General features: G+C 42.4%; 1 protein-coding gene across 1 annotated transcript; it reads left to right on the forward strand.

Moving 5' to 3' along the window:
• Positions 1-23306, forward strand: LOC114702529 (thioredoxin domain-containing protein 8-like). Its single transcript, XM_037203325.1, has 7 exons — positions 1-78; positions 347-482; positions 1213-1373; positions 5376-5435; positions 7791-7856; positions 21763-21828; positions 23197-23306. The coding sequence occupies exons 1-7, from the start codon at positions 1-3 to the stop codon at positions 23257-23259; spliced, it is 630 nt and encodes a 209-aa protein (XP_037059220.1). The 3' UTR covers positions 23260-23306.
• Positions 23307-24255: the final 949 nt, after the last annotated feature.

Consider the following 24255-nt stretch of genomic DNA (forward strand, 5'->3'; position numbering starts at 1 on the left):
ATGAAACTGGAAAATGGATGCCTGTCTGGGCTGCCTGAGAACCCAGTCACCCATCCTGCAGAAATACAGGCCCGGGAAGTGGGAGCACCTTCTTTGAATCATCAGTCTCACCTGATGGGAACTTAATTATCAAGTTCTCCTTGCTGAAGGGCAAGCATGCCATCTCTAGGGAATTAACTCCACCCCTAATGGGGATAGCTCTGCTCTGCTTAATCCAATTATGAACTAACCTGATTAACACCTAGTCCAGGGGTGCTTAAGGTGATGCTGTTCACCACAGTGAAAAGAGTGCAGTTCGTCACTGGGAGAAACCAGTATTGGTTGAAGAAATACGCTCTGTAATCAGGCTGCCAACGTGAACAATCCCAGCCGCACCACCACCCGCTGGCTGGCCACAGGGAAGTTGGGGAACGTCTGTGCCCTTGGGTGTGAAATGGATAGGATGAGAATATACACTGAACACGGTGGGCGTAAAGACTACAGTACAGAACATCAGAGTGGATGAGTTAGTCTCAATTCCAGGGAAAAATGAGAAAACAACTGTGAAGAGCACCTACTTCCTGTAGCTATCCTTCTTCCATCCAGTGGATGTTCCATAAGGGCTTACCTTCCACAAGTGAGAGGCTGGGGAAGAATAGGGGTGAACCAGAGTAACTCCAGTAGGAAAAACCAGGCCCCAAAGAGCTAGTTTAGGACATTCAGAAGCAAATAGAAATACAGTGACCTGAGGTCCCAAGATGGAAGACTTTAATAAGTGATAACAATAAGTATTGGAAATTTAACTTAGGGAGTTTAGGGAAAAAAAGTCAAATCATTAAATGAATGGTATTAATACTTTAAGAGTGATCACTCCCATGAAGCAAGACATGCCACCACTGATGCATTTCATCTGTCTTTAAAATTATTAAATACAGAGATCCAGCTTGCACAGTACCTCCCTTCTCACCTTAATACTTTCTTCATTTCTCCCTGGCTGACCCCCTTCCACCCAAAGGCAGCTGCTGCCGCTGTACCATTTGGTAAGCAGACTTCTAACTTGTCTGCCAATATATCACCACTCACGTGTCCTCACCAAACAAAAAGCTATGTCTAGTCTCAGGCTCACTAAGAAAAGGTTGGACCAGCTGGAGGACAGAAAGGTAGGGTGCCTGGATTTGAAGACTTCCCCAATTCTTATACCTTTCGCAAGATTTTCATGTTATTTTTTGCAAGACTTTGTGAGAGTCTGGGACCATGTACATTTATTTCCCCATGTGTTCTGGTTTCAGGATGAATTGAAAGAGTTGTTAAGGGTTGCTGGGAGCAAGCTGGTGGTGGTGGAGTTCTCAGCAGCGTGGTGTGGCCCCTGTAAAAGGGTTGGCCCTATTTTCCAGGTAAGTATTTCCAGCATCTATCTCATAGTTGCCAAAGGAATTTTGGTCCCCCAAAGTTTTTCTACTTCTGAACTATTCCTAGGGTGTAGTTCTGTTGTTTTGTTTGTTTGTTTAATTTTAAGCATCCCAGTGAACCGGAAGCTAATATCCTGGAATCTCATTAGGAGATACCCAAAGACTGGGATTATTTGTCTGTGGGTAGTTCACCAAGGAACACCAGGATATGCTGAAGAATTACAATGTACAAATGAATGGGAATTCATATCATTACATCCTACCCAAGTCGGAGCTCAGAACTTACAACTATTGAAAGAGACCACTGATAGACAACACTATTTATGTTTAGCCGTATTCTATGTCTGTGTACCACTTGCATGCCTGGTGTCCATGAAGGCCACAAAAGGGCATCAGTTCCCCTGGAACTCGAGTCACAGACAGTTGTGAGCTGACATGGGTTTGCCCAGGACTGGACCCCGCTCCTCTGGAAGAAGAACCAGTGCTCTTAACCAGCCCCCACATCAGGGATTTTAGTTTCCTTTCTCCTAGTTGTACAAATGTCTCCCGGCTATTTTGGGTCACCTTTGTGACATATATTCCTTCCTTCAAACATGATGAAGTTTTAATTCCATGATGACTGTCTTAGTTAGGGTTTCTATTGTTGTGAGGAGACACCATGATCACAGCAACTCTTATAAAGAAAGAATTTAATTGGGGTGGCTCACTTACAGTTCCAGAGGAACAGTCCATTATCGTCATGACAGGGAGCATGGCAGTGTGCAGACAGACATGATACTGGTTACATCTTGACCAGAAGACAGCAGGATGTCAACTGAGACACAGTGGTATCCTGAGCATAGGAATTCTCAAAGCCCGCCCCAACAGTGACACACTTCCTCCAATAAGGCCATACCCACTCCCAGAAAGCCACACCTCCTAATAGTGCCACTCCCTACAAGATTATGGGGGCCAATTACATTCAAACGACCACTATGAGACAACTAAAAACCTTCTAGTCTGTTTTCAGTGAGGTTTTTAAACATCTTGGATTTCCTCACTTGGCCTCTTGAATCTGCCAAAACTAATTCTAACAACAGTCACAACCATCAATATTTAGGTGTGAATGAACTTGTAGCAGATAAAGAAAAGAACTACATGACATTTCTTTTTTTTTTTTTTAGCATTTGTATATGTGTAGTGTACAGGCATGTATGCATGTTCACATGTGCAGGTCCAAAGTTGATATAAGATGTTTTCTTCAATGGCTCTCCATATCACATATTGAAGCAGAGTTTCTTGTAGAACTCAGAGCTCATCGATCAAGCTAATCTGGCTAGCCAGATTGCTCTGGAGATCCACTGTCTCTACCTCCTGCATTCTAAGCATATAGGCAGACACCATACCCAAAGGCTTTTATATGGGTTCTAGATATCTCAGGCTTTACACTTTCATGGCAAAGGCTTTACCCATTGGATGCCCCACCTCCCCACATCTTCTATATGACTGACACTTCAGCATACCTATTATGCCTGAAATTCTTGAACTATCCAGAAGGAACATTTTAGTGTTTGACAGACCACTCTGTCACTCAAAACTAAGAGAGAAGACTCCCTAACTATTCCACAGAAATAGCCAGTGCTCAGATACAAAAGTGTGAATCCACTCAGGTGACATACAGTTAAAGCTGTTGCCAGTGCCAATAAAAGGTACATAATAAGCCACCTAAGTATGTGTGTGGTGTGGTGGTGTGTGTGTGTGTGTGTGTGTGTGTGTGTGTGTGGTGCATATGTGCAGGCGGAGGCCTAAAGACAACCTCAGCGACCGTCATTCTCAAACACCATCTACCCTCTATGTTGATATTTTGGTTTGGTTTGGATTTTTGAGGCACGGTCTCCAACTGGGCTGAAATTCACTCAAAGGATAACCTGGCTCGTGGCTAATGAGCCAGAGATTCATCTGTCTCTAGCTCCCCAGAGCTGGGATTACAAGTGAAGCACCACCACACCTAACTATTTTTCACATGGGTTCTGTGGATCAGGTCTTCATGACTGAACATCAAATACTTTACTAACGAACATTTCTCCAGCCCTAAAATCCAAGTCTTTTTTTTTAAACTGGTGATTGATGGATTGATGTGGAGAAACTGTATGTTACATTTTTGTTGGTAGAAAGGTAAAACTAGCCGGGCGGTGATGGTGCACGCCTTTAATCCCAGCACTCAGGAGGCAGAGGCAGGTGGATCTCTGTGAGTTCGTGGCCAGTCTGGGCTACAGAGTGATTTCTAGGACAAGCTCCAAGCTACACAGAGAAACCCTGTCTCAAAAAAAAAAAAAAAAAAAACAACCAAACAAACAAAAAAAGGCAAAACTATATAGTTACTCTGAAAATAATTTAGTAATTACTTATAAGGTATAACATACATACATACATATATATATTAGAATGTTAGAAGAAAAATAAAGGTCTATAAATAACTTACTATGGCATGTTAAGTCATTAATTAACCTGTGACCTAAAAATTAACATTCAGTTCATCTATGGCCTAACAGTTGTGCTCTTGATCAAATAAAATGAACCTACTCATGAATATTCATAGTATATATCTTCAATATTTAAAAGCTAAAAGAAAAGCTCATGTCTTTCAATAGACAATTATTATACAAGAAAGAAAAGGAATTATGTAGCCCTCATTTATTATATATGCAGATAAAACAGAGCAGAAGGACATCTGTCAAAGACCTGGCCTAGAACTCCATATATTACCCAGCAGGCCTCAGTTTTGTGAGTCTCCTACCTCAGCCTTCCAAGTGCTGGGATTAGAGTAGCACCATCATACCCAGCTCAGAATCATCGTTTTAATCTGAGAAATAGTCTCAAGCCTCAAAGGTCTTTGTGTATATTATACAGGAATTTTCTCCCATATCACCATTTTGAGGGACCACAGGAGAAAGAACCCCCACATAAATCACAATCCACACACAAAACTGCAGGGAGGATTGCCAGCGGCAGGGTTTCTCCCACATCCACCAGAGCCCTCCCACGCCTTGCAGCTTCCAGCTTCTCCCTCCCCGGGGAGAGCTCCAGCTGGTATTGACTCCACTTGGCCAAGCTTTGGACACCTTGTATGTCACCTTCCAGGAGTAGTCCCATTCGAGAGGGGTGACTGCAAATGCTTCTGACATGATTTTTAAACAAATCAAGAGACTATCAAGTGCCTATGGAGTGTGCACACAGCTGTCTGAACGTAAATCTGGGCTGACGTGAGACACCACCGTCCCTCATCCTCACCCCAGAGCCAGGACCTTGCTGTCACCACTTCCATCGAAGGCATTTCCAGAACAGAGTGGAAGCAGGAGCTAACCCCTTCCTCCTTCCTACCACCTTTAGTGGCTTCTCATTGGCTAGCTGGAAGTCAGCGGAGTCTGGAAAATCCAGTTTCCATACATGGTAGATTGCAGGGAGTGGGGGTGGCTGGGAGAACACTAGGCTGGTGATGGTCATCAAGAACCTTCTCCTGCCTCCAGCATCACACCTCCCAAACCCCATCAAGATGAGAAGGTCAAAGCACCAAGTACACATCAGGTTCAGAGAATTGCATCTTCTGCCCAGATGCCAGGACCACGGCCCAGTTGCTAACGCTGATCTAAGCCCACCCCCATCACCCCAGATAGATTTTTGAAAAGCATTACATGTAGTCCCTTGACACCTTCAGGAAAATCCTGCTTTGCCTCCCCACTGCTGACAGGGTAGGTCTGGCCCCCTGTACACAGCTCAATTGCTCTGCTTTTGGTCCTCAAATCTTGAAAGTCCAGTCTTCAGTTTTGTTCTTTGACTCTGCAATGGATCCTCGCTTGACCTTGAGGGGCTTCAAGTTCTAGGCTGTAATGAACCTTCAGAAGGATGCTTAGGTCTCTTTAACAACCAGGTCATACATTTCTTCTTTCCAAAGTGACATTTCTGGTGCAAACGTTAATATTTATGTTATTTTATTCTTTTGTCTTAAAGGCGATGTCTTTAAAATACCAAAACGTCATGTTTGCTAATGTGGACGTGGACTCCTCTAAGGTAGGACTCTGGAATCGTCTGTGTGGACCATCAAAACCCAAATGCAATGCCACTGAGTCAGTCACTCTGTGAAATTGATGACACTACCTGGTTAAAAACAAGTGGAATTCCACATCTTCGTTTTCATGATGAATGTAGCAAACTGTTTTACATAATTTTCTTTAAATATTAGCAACTATATGGTACTCCCTCCTGCTGTGCAGACATCACCAGTCAATTCCAACAGTCTTCATCACTTGCTCCCCAGCCTGCCAGTGTAGGCCAGGGGTTCTCAACCTGTGGGTCACGCCCCCTTTGGAATCATATACCAGATATTTACATTATGGTTCATAACAGTAGCAAAATTATAGTTTTGAAGTAGCAACTAAATAATTTTATGGTTGAGGGGTCACCACAACATGAGGCACTGTATTAAAGGGTCTCAGCATTAGGAAGGCTGAGAACTGCTAAGCTAGGCAGACATTACAATGAAGCCAAGGTGAAAATCTATTTTTAGGTTGTGGTAAGTTAATAATTTTCTAAAACCTAACTCAATAATTACAGACATTTTGACATATCTCATTTTGGTAACCCGTGTTTGTTTGTTTGTTTGTTTGTTTGTTTGTTTTGGGGGGGATACTTATATAGCATAAAAAATTTCTAGGAAATCCTTCCCTCCTGTCCCTAAGATCCATCCTCCCCTTCTGTCCCTCCCCCAAAATAATCAGCCTCCTAATCTCAAGCCAAATATGTCTTACTAATATTTATCTCCTAGGGATTATTCTCCCTAGGATTTGTTAGTTTATAATAAGGAAATGTAAGTGTATTAATTAGCTTTCTGACACTATAGAAAAATGCCTAAAAGAAAGAGAAAGGTTTATTTTGCCTCGCCATTTTGGAAATTTGAGTCCTTGGTCAAAGCCTAGTTGCTTTTGGACCTGTGGAAGCAGCAATCTGACTGTGGAAGGCACATCTGGACCTGTGGAAGGCAGCACTTTTGGACCTGTGGAAGGCAGCACATTTGGACCTGTGGAAGGCAGCACATTTGGACCTGTGGAAGGCAGCACATTTGGACAGGAGTGCATGGCAGAACCAAATGATCCCACCATCAGCAGGAAGAAAAAGAGAAGAAGAAGGGGCCGATGTCCCACAGTCCCCTTTAAGGACATGGTCCAAAAGGAATAACCGCCTCCCAGGAGGTCCCACCTCTTAAAGGTTCTGCTACCTCCCAATAGCTCCATGCTGGAGACCGGACTAACCCAGGAGAGGTATTCTGCATTCAAACTAAAGCAGAAAAGACAGCAAGTGACCTACCCAAGCATCGGATTGAAGCTGAGCTTTAAAACCATCAGAAAACCAAAAATTCATTATCTTCTGTGTCATAATTAGTCATAATTTTGTCAATGACACAAACTTGGCATACTTGGGAAGATTTGAGCTATTGTGATAGTATTTGTATAAATTTTACTCACTGCTACAGTAGAGAGTTCTGAGACCCCACATTCTTGCCAACACAAGTTACTCTCAGCTTTCCGATTGTAGCTTTCTGTCTTTTAAGGCGAAGCAAAAGACACACTTCTCTAGTAATAACTTTTGGATTAGCTGTTGCTGTGGCAATTATAATTAAAAATACAACTTAGTGTGTGTGCAATGCTTCTTTGTGTTTGTGTGCATTGTGGGTGGAAAAGAGTTAAAGTCAATCAAATGGTATATCAATGAGAGAGTTCAGTTCCGTTGTCAGCAAACTGTACTCAACTTCTAAACAAGGGGAATAAGAAATGCCATTTGGAAGCCATTTGGTCTGGATTAAAATTATGGCATTCTGTCCATTTCTCTTGTCCTTGGGCTCCAAATGTTTCAGAAGTAAAGATGAGTAGTGAGGGAGAAAGGATAACAGGGCTTAAAGGGAAAATTGTGCTAACCTTGAGTGTGTCCTGCCTGTCTTCAGTGTGACTGATGAAGACATGCCTGATCCTTCCTCTTTTTGCAATATGCTATTTCCATAGAGGCTTCCTGGGGCTCCTCTGCCATCACTCAGCGTTTTTAAATACCCTCATTTAGTCACTCCTCATCCATTCCATTTGACCTTCATCTCATCCCTCACCTAGAGCTCTGGGTAAGAAACCCAAGAGTGCCAGAATGGTCCTCTTTACACAGGGTTGTCCTGGAGGCTTTGAGGGTATGTTAGGAAAATCCCATGAAGTGTCAGGTGCCCTTGGGATTTAAGACATTGCTTCTTAGAAGTCATCAAGTAGAATACTTGGTACAGAGAAAGTCACCAAAACTGTGATTTCACAAAGACAGTGCTTCTTAGAAGTCATCAAGTAGCACACTTGGTACAGAGAAAAGTCATCAAAACTGTCTTTTCTTTCCCAGGAATTGACTCAACTCTGTCACATCAAAGCAGTACCCACATTTCAGATGTTCAAGCACACCCAAAAGGTATGTTTCCATGGAAACCAGCAGGAATGGATTAGATGATACAACCATCAGAGCTAAAATAAAAACCCCGGTGTTCCTTGGTTAGATGAAAATACTTGGGTTTTTTAAATATAATTCTTCATTTCAAACACAATACACAATAGTGAAAGAAAAGAAAATACATGACTTACAGTAAATCGCTCACCATGTGAGGCATTCAAATCATAAAAATCCCACGATTGCCTCTACTCTGGGGCAGAATTATCAAGAACCTGCCAGAGAAGGGCATGATGAAATTCTAATAACTAGAGTATATAGTCATTAACAGGATTGTGGAAACATCTACCAAAACTTATCATAAAGCAATACAGCCTCATGATTGAGTGTGCCTAGCCTGGGGTCAATCCCCATGGTCCAAACACCAATTCTCCCATTCTTGGCTATGGAGCCCTCAGTGGCCTACGTAGTCTTTTCATGTCTTTATTTCCCTATTCATAAAATAGAGATCACTGTAAAATTTCCCTCATTTATTGTGAACATTAAATATGTTATCATGATTGAAGTGTAAGATCCCTCCTGACATTAGTGGTTTAATGTGTTCTATTAATTGTTCTCTTGTAGATATGAATGGGATAAAATGGCTAAAATATCAGCACATGATAAAGCTAGTATTTTCAGATACGACTGGAGGCATTAATAGTCACTCACACATGCATCATGAACTATTATTTTGTAGCAAACTCAGGAGGCACAAAATATACATTGTCTTTCATACTAATATCTTGTTCCTGGGAATATACACTGTAGAAACACCTCAAGGGAAAAAAAACATTAACTGAATATAATTGTAACATGATTTTTAACGTTGACAATAGAAGCGATTACAATGCCTTTTTCAGCAGAATGTCTAAATGACTTATGAGCCATCTATTCTATGGAATAGTTTGCAACTAAAATGTTATGAAGAATTTTGTGACATTCAAAAGTCATGCTTAGGTTTTATAGATTATGTCTAAATTAAGGGAAATGAAAGCATTTATTTGATCTACCAGCTGTACAATTTTATTTTTTGTCTCTATTTGTTGGTAAGTATTTGCTGTAATATAATTGGTGCAATAGATTTAAGATATTTTTTAAACACTACATATTTCTTCCTGTGGCTTTTAGTTGAAAATAAAACTATTTAACATGTGTTTCCTCAACTTGCCCCACCTACATGTCTATTGCCTGTGTCTGTCATCCTTGCTACCATCTCAAACATGAGAACATGTTCTTGTAAAATCAGTCGCATCTGTACCCCTTGCTCGTATCCCCTCCATCTGTTACCTTCTTCTGGCTTGGTGTTTTCCCACCCAGCATCCACACTCCCTTGTCTATCAGGAGCCCTATTTCCTTCCATCTTTAGTCTCAAGGCTCCTTCTCTAGGTTCCAAACTATCAATTAACTCTATCCCCATCAGGTATGGACTCCTTCGCTTAATCAAGCCAATTCATATCACACCAAAACTAATGCCAGAATTTGGTTGAAGGGGCTATGTCAAAGTATTTTCTTTTGCTGCTGCTGGATTTACATTCGAGAAGTGCAGGACAGAAGCTACAGCATAGTTCATCTCCACATGGGGCCTGATAAAGAAGCCACCACGCAGAGGAAAGCAGATTCCAGCCAAGATATTAGTGCTTTAAACTCAGTTTGTTGGAGGTGTGAGGAGGGCTCAGCGGTTATGAGCACTCGCTGCTCCTGCACAGGGCCTAGGATTAGTTCCCACTGCCCACATGGTGGCTTACACCTATCTCCAACTCTCGTTCTAGAGAGTCTCTTCTGGCCTTCTCAGGGACCAAGCATGCACAAGGTGCCCAAACACACATGCAGGTAAACACTCATGTGCACGCACACACACAAATAAATAAATAAATAAATAAATAAATAAATAAATAATAAACTCTGAATTTATCCACAACTTAAGCCTAAATCATTCCCATAGAGTGTTTATAAACTGGATTATTTTAGCATCAACTACAAAAAATATCTAATTTAAGAAGAGGAAGAGAAAGAGGTTGGGATCCTATAATTAATTCCCCTCTAGAGTTTGCCTTCAATGCATACTACTGCTAGTCCCCACCTCCTCACGAACAGTGTCCTGGGGAGCAAGAGTTACCATGTGGACTTCTTGTGGACACTTGACATCTGAAAATAGCACTAAAAGACTCAGATTTAAATTTGCTGATAGGCAACTATCAGAAAATAAAATTAACTGAATTGATATTACCAGCAGCTACTGTAACTCCCTAACTTCTCTTCCGGGACCACCCAATAAGCCTCTGATTATAATGTACATAGACATGTTCCAAAAATTTCCTCTAAGAATTGACGTTTTCATTGAATACTATTAGCATAGCATCCTGATTATGGAGTTTAAAACCTAACCAGTTGGGCTGGAGAGATGGCTCAGTGCTTAAGAGTCCAGTTCCTAGCACTCATGTCCTGTGGCTCACAGCCACCTGCAACTCCATCTCCAAGGGATCCCATGCCCTCTTCTGGCCTCTGTGGACACCAGCATGTACATGCAAATATCCATAGACACACTGAGAGACACATAAAAGTCTCTTTTTTAAAACTAAACAATTTGAAACGATTTCTACAATGTATGAATACATCTATTTCTAACCACATATGAAACCTTGCTCAAAAAATAGCAACAAAGCAACTTTCTACACCAAGGCAAGAGCCAAGAAAAAGATGTGGAAATCTCAAGGGGGATAATACTCTAAATCTTTTACTTCTTTCGACTCAAACCTCAAAATAGGGTCTGAGCAGGTCTTTAGGGTTCCATGGGGCCCTGCTTTTCTCACTGTGTCAAGAGTTAGAGTTAAACCATGGCATGTGTGGATCCTTCTCCCCCAGTTTCTGTCTCACAGTGGTCTGCAAAGAGTCACTGCAAAGGAGGGGCATAGGATGGCCAAGCCAAAAGATGCGTTTGATTGAATGTCTTTCTGTTAGGAGAACAGAGCAAGAAAGCTTTCATTGGCACCAACTGTCTTCTAGAGAGTAGAGAAAAATGGAATTCATATCTTTGAAACTACTTCCAGAAATGGGCTCCACCCCTTCATCTGGGTCATGCAACTGGAAACAGACTTACTGAAGCAATTAAGTACCGTTGATCCATTTTTAAAAGCTAGAGTCCAGTTTCTATTGAGGGTAGTTTCAAGAAATGTCTTTATGATTCCAGTAAGACATCTGGCAAACAGCCACTGTGCACTGTGCCTATTAAAGGTTCACAGTTAAAAAAAAAAAAAGTCATAAATCACCCTAGAACACAGGAGACTCTCTTCCTCCTTTGGGAACACAATGTGTGTCCTTGTGTCAGATAGGAAGAGCTAGGGTTCCCCTTTTGTTCTGTAGATGCCAAGAATCTCAGGCTTGCTTTGCTCCGATCCCACGACCCCCACCTGCTGTGTCTCCAGCCTTTCCAAGTAGACATTTCCCACACTACGCCTTCCTTGGGCTTTCAGTCTTGTCTTTGGCCGTCATTCTTGCCCATGTCCTTTGTAGTGTATATACATCATGAGTAAAGTAGAACGTAAAAAAAACTGAAAACACACAAAGCCATGTATCATGACTGGGGCTGTGGTACTTAGTGGTCCTTCCCTGGCCGCTGGAAGTTTTCACGGAAGAAGTTGTTTGGTGGGGATGCAATATAAGAAATGACCGTGGTGGGTAAGGAGATGGCTCAGTCAGTACACTTGCCACAGAAACACATAGACCTGATTTTGAAGCCCAAAACTCATATATGAAAAGCCAAGTGTGGTAGTGTGCATTTTAAATCCCAGTGCTGGAAAGACAGAGGCAGGAGGATGACTAATGACTGCCGTCAACCAGGACAGTCAAATTGGTGGGTTCCATACCATGTGAGAGATGCTGTCTCAAAAAACAAGGTGGATAGTGTATGAGGAGTGATATCTGAGGTTGACCTCTCACCTCTACATACACCTGTACAAACATACATGCACACACACACACACACACACACACACACAGAGAGAGAGAGAGAGAGAGAGAGAGAGAGAGAGAGAGAGAGAGAGAGAGAGAGAGAGCAAATTCCACATTCCAGTAATAAATCAGGTTGCTGTTCCTTTCTGTTATATTCCTTAGTGTTTTCATCTAAGGCATTATATCATGTTCCAGGAAGATTCACTGTGGTAAATACTGACTGTAGTGTTCTACTGTACATGCACTAGTCTCCCTTTATCAAAAAAGAATTCATTCCAAGACCACCAGTGGATGCTCGAAACCACAGAATCTACTGAATGATCCTATCTATAACATGGAGAGCTTGCCCTATTCCTCTTTACTGTAGATCTTAGAAATGTATATAATTCTTTTAATTCCTTAGTAAGTAAAGAATGTTTTACATTTCCATGTAAAATAAGTATTTTATAGCTTCTCTTCGGCCACCAATCATTGCTCTTAACGGTTTGGGGTTATTACTAAGAAAAGCCAGGATAACTTGAACATAAGCGCATAGGTCTGATGATGAGATGACTGAATTCCTAATGGGCAGGTAGAAGGAACCATTCACTCCTCAAGCTTGAAAGTTCATCATGTTTCTCAAAGTGGCATCTAATTTTAGGCTTTTTGTTTACTTCAGGAATTTTCTATGTAATAATTCAGATCATGGTTACCTAGGTAAGAAAATCATAGAAAGTAAAACTACATACAAGGTGGATCATATATTTTTATTTTATATATATAGATGATAAATTTTATGGGCCATTCTAAAAATCCACTAAAGGCTACAAACTCTCTTCAGAAAAAAGATGAACAGACATACACGTAATGATATTTGCAGATGATACTAAGGGATTCTGTGCCTCTGAGACTGAACAATGGCTCCACTATACCAATAACTTTGGTGTCATGCTCAGCAGATGTCTGCAGAGCATAGGAAAGGAAGCAAAACAAAGAATTAGCAAGTCTTGGCCAACTGCTTATTGCTGAGCCAACTATCAAAAGTTAATTTGCAACTTTTATCTCTTGCGTTAGAGTAAAACTGTTTCCCAAAGTGCTTAGATTGGCCCACTAGTAAGAGCAATGGAAAATGGGCATGTATATGCTAATAAACAAATTGTTCACAAGTGAATAACTTATAACACAAGAAATCATTTGCTGGACCCTCACATTAAGTAGGAGGAAGCTCTTACCCAGATGTCTGCAAACTCTAGGGCTCCTGTTTCACAGAAGTCATTTCCAACAAGCATCTGCTGTAAAATAAAGCAGGTGTAGAGGCAAAAAGCATCCTACATCATTTGCTAGAAAGAGAACGGGACTGAAACAGAGCTCACACGCAGTGGCCTAAAGGCCAGGAAAAGATAACAGATGAAGCAATGAGGAAGGAGTCTGTCTGAAAAATCCTTCCCAAATGCTTGTGTTCAACTACTTCAAAAACACATTATGCTTGGCCTTCTTCCCAGACAGTACTTGCAACTGGATCTCACTATCCCAGGAATTGGACCACTGTTGTTTGGGTCCTCTCTCTTCCTATTACTGAGCGACTTAGGAATGTAATAAGCCATCCTAAGGTTCATTTCCCTTCTTTGTGAGATGAATACTACATCACTCATCTTAGAAAATTTGTCTTGAAATTCTTCAAAAAACTGCATAGAAAATGCCAAGCACTGGACTTGATGCATACCTTACAATATGATCCTTATAGTTGATTTGAAGGTTATGGGTAACAATATGGCTGATATCAGAACCTCAGGATCCAGCTATGTCCAGCTCCCTACAGTTTCATAAAAAAATAGAAATTTAGAAATAAAGTTTGAGAGACCATTTCAACTTTTCAAATATGTACAACGTCTGCTTACATCGAGTCAGCATCACTGGCTTACTCAGTAAAATCCATCCTGCTACAGACAATAGCAGACAAAGTTCTTTTTAGGGGACTAAAAAAAAAAATTTCACCTGGTCCTCAGGTTCTGGTTAGCTGTCAGTCAGTCTCAAGAGCAGCTGATACTCCAGACAGAGAACTGCGGAGTTCAAAGACTAAGCAGGATGGAAGGAAAGTTAACGAAGTGAGGTAGCTTTCAGCTCAGTTTAGTAATCCTTAGTACCACTGCAAAGGATACTGCTGTTGCCTTAGCAACTGAGAGGCTCCTATGTGTGTCTTCTCTGGGATTAGCCAACACAAATCACCCTCCACTGTTGTGAACCATGCTTTTTTTAATGCTCTACATTCTGTCCATTGAGGAGTTTTGTATTAATTTTTTAATAGTTAAATTTCTATCAAAATGTCATTTATCTTGATTACTGAGGGTTTCCCACCCTTTACATTTTTTACCCAGCCCTGTTGTTCATCTCGTCTGAATTTTCAATTGGTGAGATATAGCAATGTTCCATTTGGTGATTTGTGAGAAATAAGAAGACTCAGGAACAAGTTATACTCAGAGTTAAGATTTATTGCATCAAAGAATATAGAATAAAAGCAACAGGAGAAGTACTCATTAGTGGGATCCAGAAAGATCTTTTGATGCCCTCTCTCATCAGTGGACACAGATTGCCCCAGAGCCATGCAAGGCATAAGCAACCAGACGTTACCTCTTTTCTCATAATGAGTCATGCAGATAACCAAAATATGACCTTTATCATGAGTACTTGTAGTGCTAGCCGGTGCTCATAAAAGTTCATGGCTGGGACCCACGTGCACAGTGGTTCTCTTGAAGTCTAGACCTTGAGATGGCCCGCCTGTGAAAGGATCTAGGGTTGCACAGATGAAACTTACTTGCCCAGATGAAGAAGGCCCTGCTGCTTTGAGTGACTCTTAAGCCCTAAAAGGGAGCAAAGAGTGGTTGGTGGCTTCTCACCTGTCTGAAGATGACAAACCTGGGCCCACGTTCCCCAGAATGTCTATAAAGACTGAGGGGAAAGCATGTCTGTGCCCTTAATCAGAGCACCCCAAAAAGAGAGAAGCTAGACATGAGCTTATTCATTCTGGGAATGGAGATAAGCCAAGGGTTGTTGAAACTCAACACTGAAATTCTGAGCAGATTTTCCCAGTGGAAACATGAGGATGGATATGTGCTGTTGAAGAGAATGACTCTGAAAGCTGTGTTTACCCCAAAGAACAAAATCCCATTCCACACCCCCAGTGACAGGCAGGAGATCATCTCCGGTAGCCACAGTCCAAAATGGCCTTTCCTATTCTCAAAGTGGCTGGAGATGAGCTTCGACATCACACCACATCCCCTTCAGTGGTAAGTCACACTGTATTGAGGACATAGCCCTGCAGCAGCGTCTCATGTCTGGTCAACAGAACCAGCCGGTGGCACAGGATAAGAATTCACATACTCCAGCCAAAGCTGACCCTCCACCTGTTCATAAACGCGCACACAGAAGCACAGCCATGCCACTTTGTTTCCTTAATGCTGTCTGCTTTTGCATTTCCACAGCACATTTGAATAACACCTACCAGGCCCCAAATGAGTATTCTATGAACAAAAAAGTTGGTTACTACCACAGAAAAAGAAACGTATTTCAGTCATCATTTGTGTGGCTGATGCTCAAAGAGCAGGGCATGCAAGCAGCTTCAAGCAAAGAAAGTCAATTAGGGTTTTGCTGTTGTCTCGCAGTCAGAGCAAGTTCAAAAGGTGCCGTCCGGGAGAGATAAGTGGTGGGAACGGGAGCCTGACTCCAGCTATTTGCCCTTATCTTGAATTTGAGTGCACCTCTTCCAGGTACCTCCTGGGTATATTTTAGCTCAACTCCAAAGGCTTTAATTGAACTACTTACCTTATCAAGGTCCACTTGAGGCATAGGGAAGGCAACGAGGCTCAAATACCTGCTCATGATGTAAGTGGTCCTGGAGAGATAAGTGGAAGGAATCAAGAGAGCATCCACAGCAGTCGCCGCTGTCCCCTCCTCTTCCGCGAGGCCGCTTTAAAAGCTTCTATCATTAAACTTATTTTTTCCATCTTGTCCATACCGTCTAATCCCTCAGCAAATCCATCTATTCGAAGGAGAATGTATTCTCCTTTTCTTTGTGTTATAATAAATTATAAGCTGTATTACAAACATCTCTACAGTCATCCCCCAAGGAGGGCTTGTGTCGCTTGGTTGGTGAGACTGCGCTGTTGTTTATTGTCCTATTGTTGCTGGTGCATTGGGGGTTGCGATTGTTCGTGTTGTTGTTAACTAACTCCAAATGTCTGGAAATTGATGAGCTCAATCTGGACCATGCAGCTGGTCCAAATATAACTTCAATATTCACTCAACCAAAATGGTACAACAGCTGGCCCATGCATTTTATTATAATTATCCTATGTATGCATCATTAGTCTAATTTTGTCTCTCAGATATCTATTTGTTAGGAAGGGACCACTGTCTCCAAGCCCTTTGCGTTTTCCTGATAACAGCAATAGACTGCCTGTAAAAGCTAGAATGTCTTTGGCATTTGAGAAATATTGCCTCTGGTTAGACCTAAGTGACAGGTAAATCAGGAAAGAGTCACTTTATTACTCTATTTTGTTCATTTGTTTGTTCGCTCCTTTCTGTTCTCACTTTTTGAGACAAGGTTTCTCTGTGTAGCCCTGGCTGTCCTGGAACTATCTGTAAACCAGGCTGATCTCGCAATGAACCGCTGGTCTCCGTCTGCCTCCTGATATCACCACAAAAGAAGCATTACTCTATTTTTGTGTGTGTGTTTGGAAATGTCCATAATGAAAGCTGTTTTAAAACATGTTGGGGTTTGGTATTTCTGTAGTACTGAATAGCCTCCCTCCTCCCAGTGGCCTTAGAAAAACAGGATCTTATTTTTGTCGCAATTATTTCCAGCATGCAGCAGCATCCAATGCAGAATGGCCCAGCTAGGTGTGGTGGCACACCTATAATTCTATCTCTTGGTTGACTGAGGCAGGAGAATTGCAAGTTCAAGACCAGCCTGGGATGCATAATGAGACCCTATCTCAAAGTGGGGTGGAGGGGGTGCATAGTGAGACTGTATCTCAAAGCGGGAAGAGGGGCAGGCAGAAATATTTTAAAATAAAGGAGATGTTAAGAGACCTGTAAACTCACTTCCTGATGGTTCTGGTCAAAGCCTTTGAGAGCCACAAGACAGTACCAGATTGAAAGGGAGAAACACTTTGGTCAGAATTCACAAGCCATTTATAGTCAAATTCACATATCCATGGATTCTACATTCTTGCATTCAATCCATAGATCAAATATATTTGAAAAAAATTTATACTGAAAATGTACAAGCTTCTCTTTCTTGTTATTTCTAAAACAATAGAGGGTAACAACTATTTACACAACATTTATACTGTTATAAATAATCTAGAGAGGATTTAACAATTATGAGAAAACAGGCCTGGGTTCTAGGCATGCACTCTGGAGCATCTGTGGACTTTGGTGTTCCCCTAATCCCCGGTGATATCCTGGGACAATTGCAGAACCGGTTATCAAGGTCATTGGTGGAATAAGCTCTGCTCAGCAGCTTTTCCAGGTTTATTCAGTCTGCTTATTAAGGTGCCAGATACAAAGCCCAGCTCTAGACAGGGAGATGCAATGTAACATTTGTCTCTGGTCAACTGGAAAAGAAAGAAAACAGTGCTGAGGCTGTAGCTTGGTGACAGAGCTCCTGGCTAGCATGTGGGAAGGCCCTGGGTTCAGTTCTCCAGCATAACAAAGGAAAGTAGAAGGAAGGAAGGAGGAAAAAGGAAGGCTGGCAAGAAAGCAGGAAGGAAGAAAGGCAGGAAGGAAGGAAGGAAAAAGAAAGGCTGGCAAGAAAGCAGAAAGGAAGGTGTCTTAGTTACTGTCGTGACACTGTGATAAAAATACTGAGAAAATCAACTTAAGAGAAAAAGGATTCCTGTGCCCTTACAATTCAAGGTACAGCCCATCATGGCAGGGGAGCCAAGGCGGGAAGAGCTTCAGCAGCTGGCCACACTACAACTGTGGTCAGAAAAAGAGTACACTGAGTGGATGCATGCCGCTCATGTGCCTTACTTATAGTCCAGGATCCCAGCAAATGGTGCTATCTACAGCAAATGGGTCTTCCTACCTCAATTAATGAAATCAAAGTAATCCTCATGGGCATGCCCATCTCCAGGTGATTCTAAACTGTCAAGTTGACAGTTAACACTAATCATGGGTGCAGGAGGGGGACAGACACAACACTTAATTCCTGAAATGTAATACAACCCAGAGTCTTGAACTCACTGTAGCAGAACTCATTCTAATAGAAGCTAATTTGTGTGAGAGTTCCAAACTGGACACTGAAAATATGCTGGAAAAAAAACCTGTAGTCTCCCTCCTTGAGCTAATGTGCAGACCGATGACAAAATCAATTATGTCACAGTGGAAAGTGCAGAGTGCTATGGGACAGCGAAGAAAATGATTCAGAAGGCTTCATCAGGGAAGGATGGGACTGGATAGGGAGAAGCAGAGAGGGGTGGAGTAGCATGGGTGAGTATCTGGAATAATTTCCATGCTTATAAAACAACAGCATGGAATTATTAGCATATGAACTCCTAAGAGGTTTTATCTGTTTTGTTCACAATGCCCTAGCTCACTATAGGTACTCATTAAGTGCAGGTTCTAAAAGAAAACCATGTGACCATAACCAAAACATCCAAAGTCAAAAATGTTCCAAAATCTGATACTTCATACCAGCATGATGCTGAAAGACTGATGTTTCAAAGTTCACAATAGACTTAGTTTTGTGAATAAAAATTAGAAAAAGCATTGTACAAGCTTACTGCCTTGGTAAGCCTTCATCGTCAGCTTGGCACAGGCTGGAGTCATCTTAGAAAAGCAGCAGCAACTGAGGAACTGCCCAAGTCAGGTTGGCCTGTGAGCATGCCTGTGAGGGACTCTCTTGATTATTGGCTGATGTAGGAGTACCCAGCCCACCATGGGTGGCACCATTCCTCAGTCAGTGGTCCTGGGCTGGCTAAAGCTAGCTAAGCATGAACCAGGAAGTGATTGAGCCAACAAGCATCATTCCTCCATGGTTCCTGATTCCAGGTTCCTGCCTGCCTTCTCAGTGACAGACTGTGACCTGGGAGTTGTGAGATAAAATAAACCCTACCCTCCTCCAAGTTCCTTTTGGTAGGAGTGTTTCATCATAGCGACATAAAGGAAACCAGAGCAGACTCCAGGTTGTGAGACATGTGAAACATAAGCAAATTTCAAGTTAGACTTGAGTCTCATTCCAAGATATCTCATTATTTATTTTCAAACATTCCAAGATCTGAAATGCTTGCAGCCAAGCACATCAGACGAGAGGTCCTCAATCTGTATTTTATAAATAAGTAAGCGAATCCTCTGTAAAGTGTTGCTAGAGTTCAGGGTTCATGTGAGGAATGGTGTTGAGGTGGAGGAGACAAAATTAAGACATCATTAGAAGACTGGATTTTATGGAAGAAAACACAGAAAAGGCTTGGATGTCACAAGCACATCTGTGGTTTTGAGATTCATGGGAGGGGGGACATAAAAGGCACAAACTGAATACAGAGAAAGTTATGTGGTTATCGCTAGTGTCCATCTTAAAGGTGGCTAGTTAGGAATCAAAGGTAATGTCACTTAAAGCCACCAAAAACTGGTGATTCCAAATGTTATCAAGGATGTGGAACAACTAGAACCATCATCCTTTGCTGGGACAGTTAGTTCCTGGGACTGTGCTTGTAATTCAGTTGGTAGGATGCTTGCCTAGTTTGCCTTGGATTAGTTTCCAGAACAGCATAAACTGAGTGTGGTTGTGCATACAGCAATTCATGGTTATCCTTGGGTATGTTGTATGGTGAAGAGCAGTCTGCTTACATGAAATATTTTCTGAGAGAGGAGGGGTTAGAAGAGAGAGTGAAACAGAGAGAGAGAGAGAGAGAGAGAGAGAGAGAGAGAGAGAGAGAGAGAGAGAGAGAACTTCTATTCAAGTTTAATCCCATAATTCCATTCTTTAGGTATACAGCAGAAATGAATTCTTTTTGTTGTTGTTTTGTTTTTGTTTGTTTGTTTGTTTGTTTTTCAAGACAGGGTTTCTCTGTGTAGCTTTGCACCTTTCCTGGAACTCGCTTTGGAGACCAGGATGGCCTCAAACTCAGAGAGATCCGCCTGCCCCTGCCTCCCGAGTGCTGGGATTAAAGGCGTGTGCCACCACCGCCCGGCTCAGAAATGAATTCTTACATGCCCCCCAAAAGTACATAGACAAGAATGTTCACAGAAGCATTGTTCCCCAAAGCCCAAGTGGATAAATTATGTTATACTCATGCTAAGAAATACTGAAACACTTACAGACTGCTGCTAAACAGATAAATACCATGAGCTTGATACTGAGTAAAAAGAGTTGGACATGGAATGCAGTCTGTAGGGCTGGAGAGATGCCTCAGTGGTTAAGAGCACTGGCTGCTCTTCTAGAGGACTCAGGCTCATTTCCCAACACCCACGTGGCAGCTCATAACTGCCTGGAACTCCTGTTCCAGGAGATCCAACATCCTCATACAGACATACATGCAGGCAAAACACCAATGTACATAAAATACAAAAAATTAGGTTTTTTTTTAAAGAATACAGTCTGTAGAATTCTACTTGTAAATTTCAAAAATATGCAAAAGCACCTCATTGTGAAGTACTCCAAAGTAAGGTTGCTTTTGAGTGTAATGGTGTGAGAGGGTGAGCATGGTGTCTGAGTATGGTTATACAATATGATTGCCTCATAATAATCCTCTAAGATTTTACGTAGAAGTTATGGAATGTCGTGCAATTCTGGCTCATGTAATTGGGTGGATGACAGTCCCCAGTGGTCGATCCGATGTATCTCTGGAGAGACATCAGACTCTACAGCAGCCACGGTTCTTATTGCTCCTGGCTGCTCTGGGTGGCTGTAGAGTAGGACTCTCACGACCCCATAGTCATGGAAACCACCCTTCCCCAGAGCTGTGACCTTTGCACTCCATAGCTTGTGCCATGCCACTGTGAGACACAGCTTTTGCCAGTTAGAGAAGTCTCTCTAGAGGGGCCCCTAACCTCTTTTTTTTTTTTTTTTTTTTTTTTTTTTTTTTTTTTTTTTTTTGTTCACACTGTCCTTTGAAGTAGGAAGTAGGCTGAAATTAAGCAGACAAAATATGATCTACTGAGTGCATCTCTAAAGAGATGAGGGCAATATCTTCTAATGGAGCCTTGGGAGTCCGGAGAGCCATCTAGAATTACACAGTGGCGGTCGAGGGAACAGATCTTTTCTCTGTGGATGCTGATTCCCTCAGATGGTCTCACTTGTCCCTCCAATTGCATCGGACTCCCCAGTAGCAGAAGAAAAAGATAAAGATTTAGGAGGATCCTTGGACATAAAGTTCAAAAGATTATTAGGTGGGACCACTGCTCTTGGATAGCGATTCCCACCCTTCCAGCTCCCGTGGGAAAAACAGACTGAAGTGGAATCCCAAACCTCCCACACCCTGCATCCCACTGCAGCTCTGGCTTGAGACAAGGGACAGTCCCTTTAAGACCCGACAGTGAAACTCCCTTTGTGGCCCAGAGCTACTCTCCAGTTCCATAACATTAGGAAGAATCACCCCCCTCTCCCCTAAAACAAGGTCTAATGTAGCCTAGGCTGACCCCAAACTCACTATGAAGCTCCAGATGACCTTGAACTTTGGATTCTCCTGCCTTTACCTCCTGAATGCTGAGGTTACAGGTGTATACCTGTATACAGTTACCACAGTCAGCTTATGAGGTGCTGGGGACCAAAGCCAGGACTTCGTGTGTGCTAGGCAAACGTTTTGCAGACTGAGCTCTCCCCAGCCCTGAAAAGGAGACCCACTGGCAAATCCCTTCTGATACCTTCTTCCCCTGGCCAAAAGCCAGGAGAACTATTTATAGGGAGATGACTACAGACAGGCACCTCAGATAAACCATGAAATTCTGCACCCACACATAGGTCACTCTATTCTCAAGACTCAAAAGAACATTGTGCTGTCTCAGAAGTGGAATGGAGGATGGGAAGGTAAGTGAAATGAAGCCAAGATGGAAAGAACCCACACCTGGGGTTGGCATTCAAGGCGTGAATAAAACGGCAGCCCCGGAGAGGATGCTGCTGAGTGGGGGATAGAGACGAGAGGTGCGGGGCCAGTTACTTTTGTGCAGCACACTGAGCACAGTTTGTTCTGGAGTTTTCCAGCCCCTACTCCAAAGTCCTCACACATCCCTGGCTTCAAAACCTTCTTATCAGAGGCCTCAAGTCTTCACCCGATCCTCATCTCAGTTTACTTACGTTCTTCCCTACATCCAAATAACCAACCCACCTAGTATTGACGTGGCAGTGGGCCTAAAGGGCAGGTTGACGTCCTGGTTTCATGGAATGTAATGTCTTTATTTTGTGTGTTCATGTGAGTGTATGTGAATGCCTCTGGAAGCCAGAGGACAAGCTCAGCAAGGTTCCTCAGGAGCCATCTATCTTGGTGGTTTGGGGTCTCTCACGGGAGATCACCAATTATCAAAGCCCAGAGATCCATCTGTCTCTACCTCCCCAGCTCTGGGGTTATCATCACACACACTCCACCACACCTCACTTTTCAGTTGAGTTCCAGGGAGCCAAACTCAATACCTCATGCTTGTGTATGAACCACTTCCCCAACTGAGCTGTCTGCCCAAACCAAACGTGAGAGAGCTATTTAAAAGATGTCCCAGCAGGACATATTCACTATATGCATGTAATCCTAGTACTTCATGAGTGGAGGCAGGAGGATCAGGACTGGACTTCACGGCCAGTCTTGGCTACCTAAGACCTGTCTCAAAAAGAGAAAATGAGAGAGTTTATTATTTTTATTATTTTATATGCTACTAAAAAAAAATGTTGCGATTCAAATTTTACTAAAAAGTGGACCCTGAGTTAGGGTCGGGGGACAAGTGCAAAACATGCACTTGTTAAGAGTCAATTATACAACCATGAGCTGGGCTGGAGTCACAGAAGGACTTTTAGTTTTGGAAAAGTGTGACTCTAAATGAACAAGCCCTTGATGCCAATATATAAAAAGCTCTAATTCCAAGGATTGGGCTTCTTCATCTCCAGCATGGTCATACATTTTAGGTCACATGTTAAGAATTATAGAGACCTGGAGAAATATTCGTATCACCCATTTTGAAAGAGTAGCACATTGTCTATGGCCATATCACTTGAATGCACCCAATCTCGTGACAAATAATAAGAGGTCATGAATTTAATCTATGTAATGCGTATTTGTACTTGAAGTGCCTTAAAGATTATGGAAATGAGCAGCAACCTTACAGTCAAACACACAACTCCTTGACATGTTGATGGCTTTGCAGCGCTTGAATCAATAAACGTTTTTGTGCCTTTGTGTATTTGAAACAGATTTTTGAACTTCATGGAGCGGATGTTAAAAAACTGGAAGAGAAGATTCAAGAGCTGATGTGAGCCGCCACCCAAAACCAAATATACCTGGGACATTTTCTAAAGTGTCAGCAAGTGTTGGGTGTCCTGATTTCCAGCATGCCCTGTCTCTTACTTTCTATCCGTCTCTCTCCTGATGTTTTGAGGGAAGAACTTGGCATTACAGTCCTCCCAAGACCTTGATTGAAATCATTACTGTAGCAGAATTGTGTTACTTCCCGGGGCATGTTCCTTGGGTGATGTTTTTGTGACCTTCGCAGCAAAGCCCATATGAAGCTAAGTAATAGCAGGTCACCAGGATTTCCCAGAGATAGCCAAAGGGCAGTTGTTCCCATGATCAAAGAACTTTTAGGTATGCCATTGTTGGGGTGAGAGGGGTGCTTCGTTTTGTCCTGTTTTGTTTTGTGTGAGGACCAAGAATCAAGTTCAAGGCCTCACCATGCTAAACAAGACCTCTTACCATAGAACTGCACCCACAGCCTGGGGGATACTACTTGTCCCAGATTGCCTTCTATTCTGTGGTAAAACATCAAAACAACTTTGGAGTGCACAGTCCTAAATGGGATGTCCTCACCAAGCCCCTCCCCTCAAGGCTCAGGGATGTATGTAGAAGATGGATGGCTCTAAGCAAACAGTGTCTTTCAGACACAACAGGACTGACGGACGCACATAGAGACTCCCAGACACGGTAGCCACACACACAAGACCTGCACATGGTCAAGCCAGACAAGGTTCCAGCATTAAGGGGGAAGTGGGCACAGGCTCCCACCCCTAACTGAGAAGGTATCTGCAATTGACAGCCACCAGCAAGGGGAAAGCCAGTTTTCACCCAGGGAGTCTCACAGGAATATCAACCACACTTCAGGGCAGGCCCCATGGCCAGGAGTAGTTGCCCAACAAGAAATTAGCTCAGTGGCATTTGTGTAGACTTTTTGTATTATTTTGATTTGTTTGGGCTTGTTTTGCCTTATTGGTCTTTTGATTGTTATTTTGATTTCCCTTTTTGTATGTTTTGGGGGG

The sequence above is a fragment of the Peromyscus leucopus genome, chromosome 2 (assembly GCF_004664715.2).
Source record: "Peromyscus leucopus breed LL Stock chromosome 2, UCI_PerLeu_2.1, whole genome shotgun sequence".
NCBI classification, from domain to species: Eukaryota; Metazoa; Chordata; class Mammalia; order Rodentia; family Cricetidae; genus Peromyscus; species Peromyscus leucopus.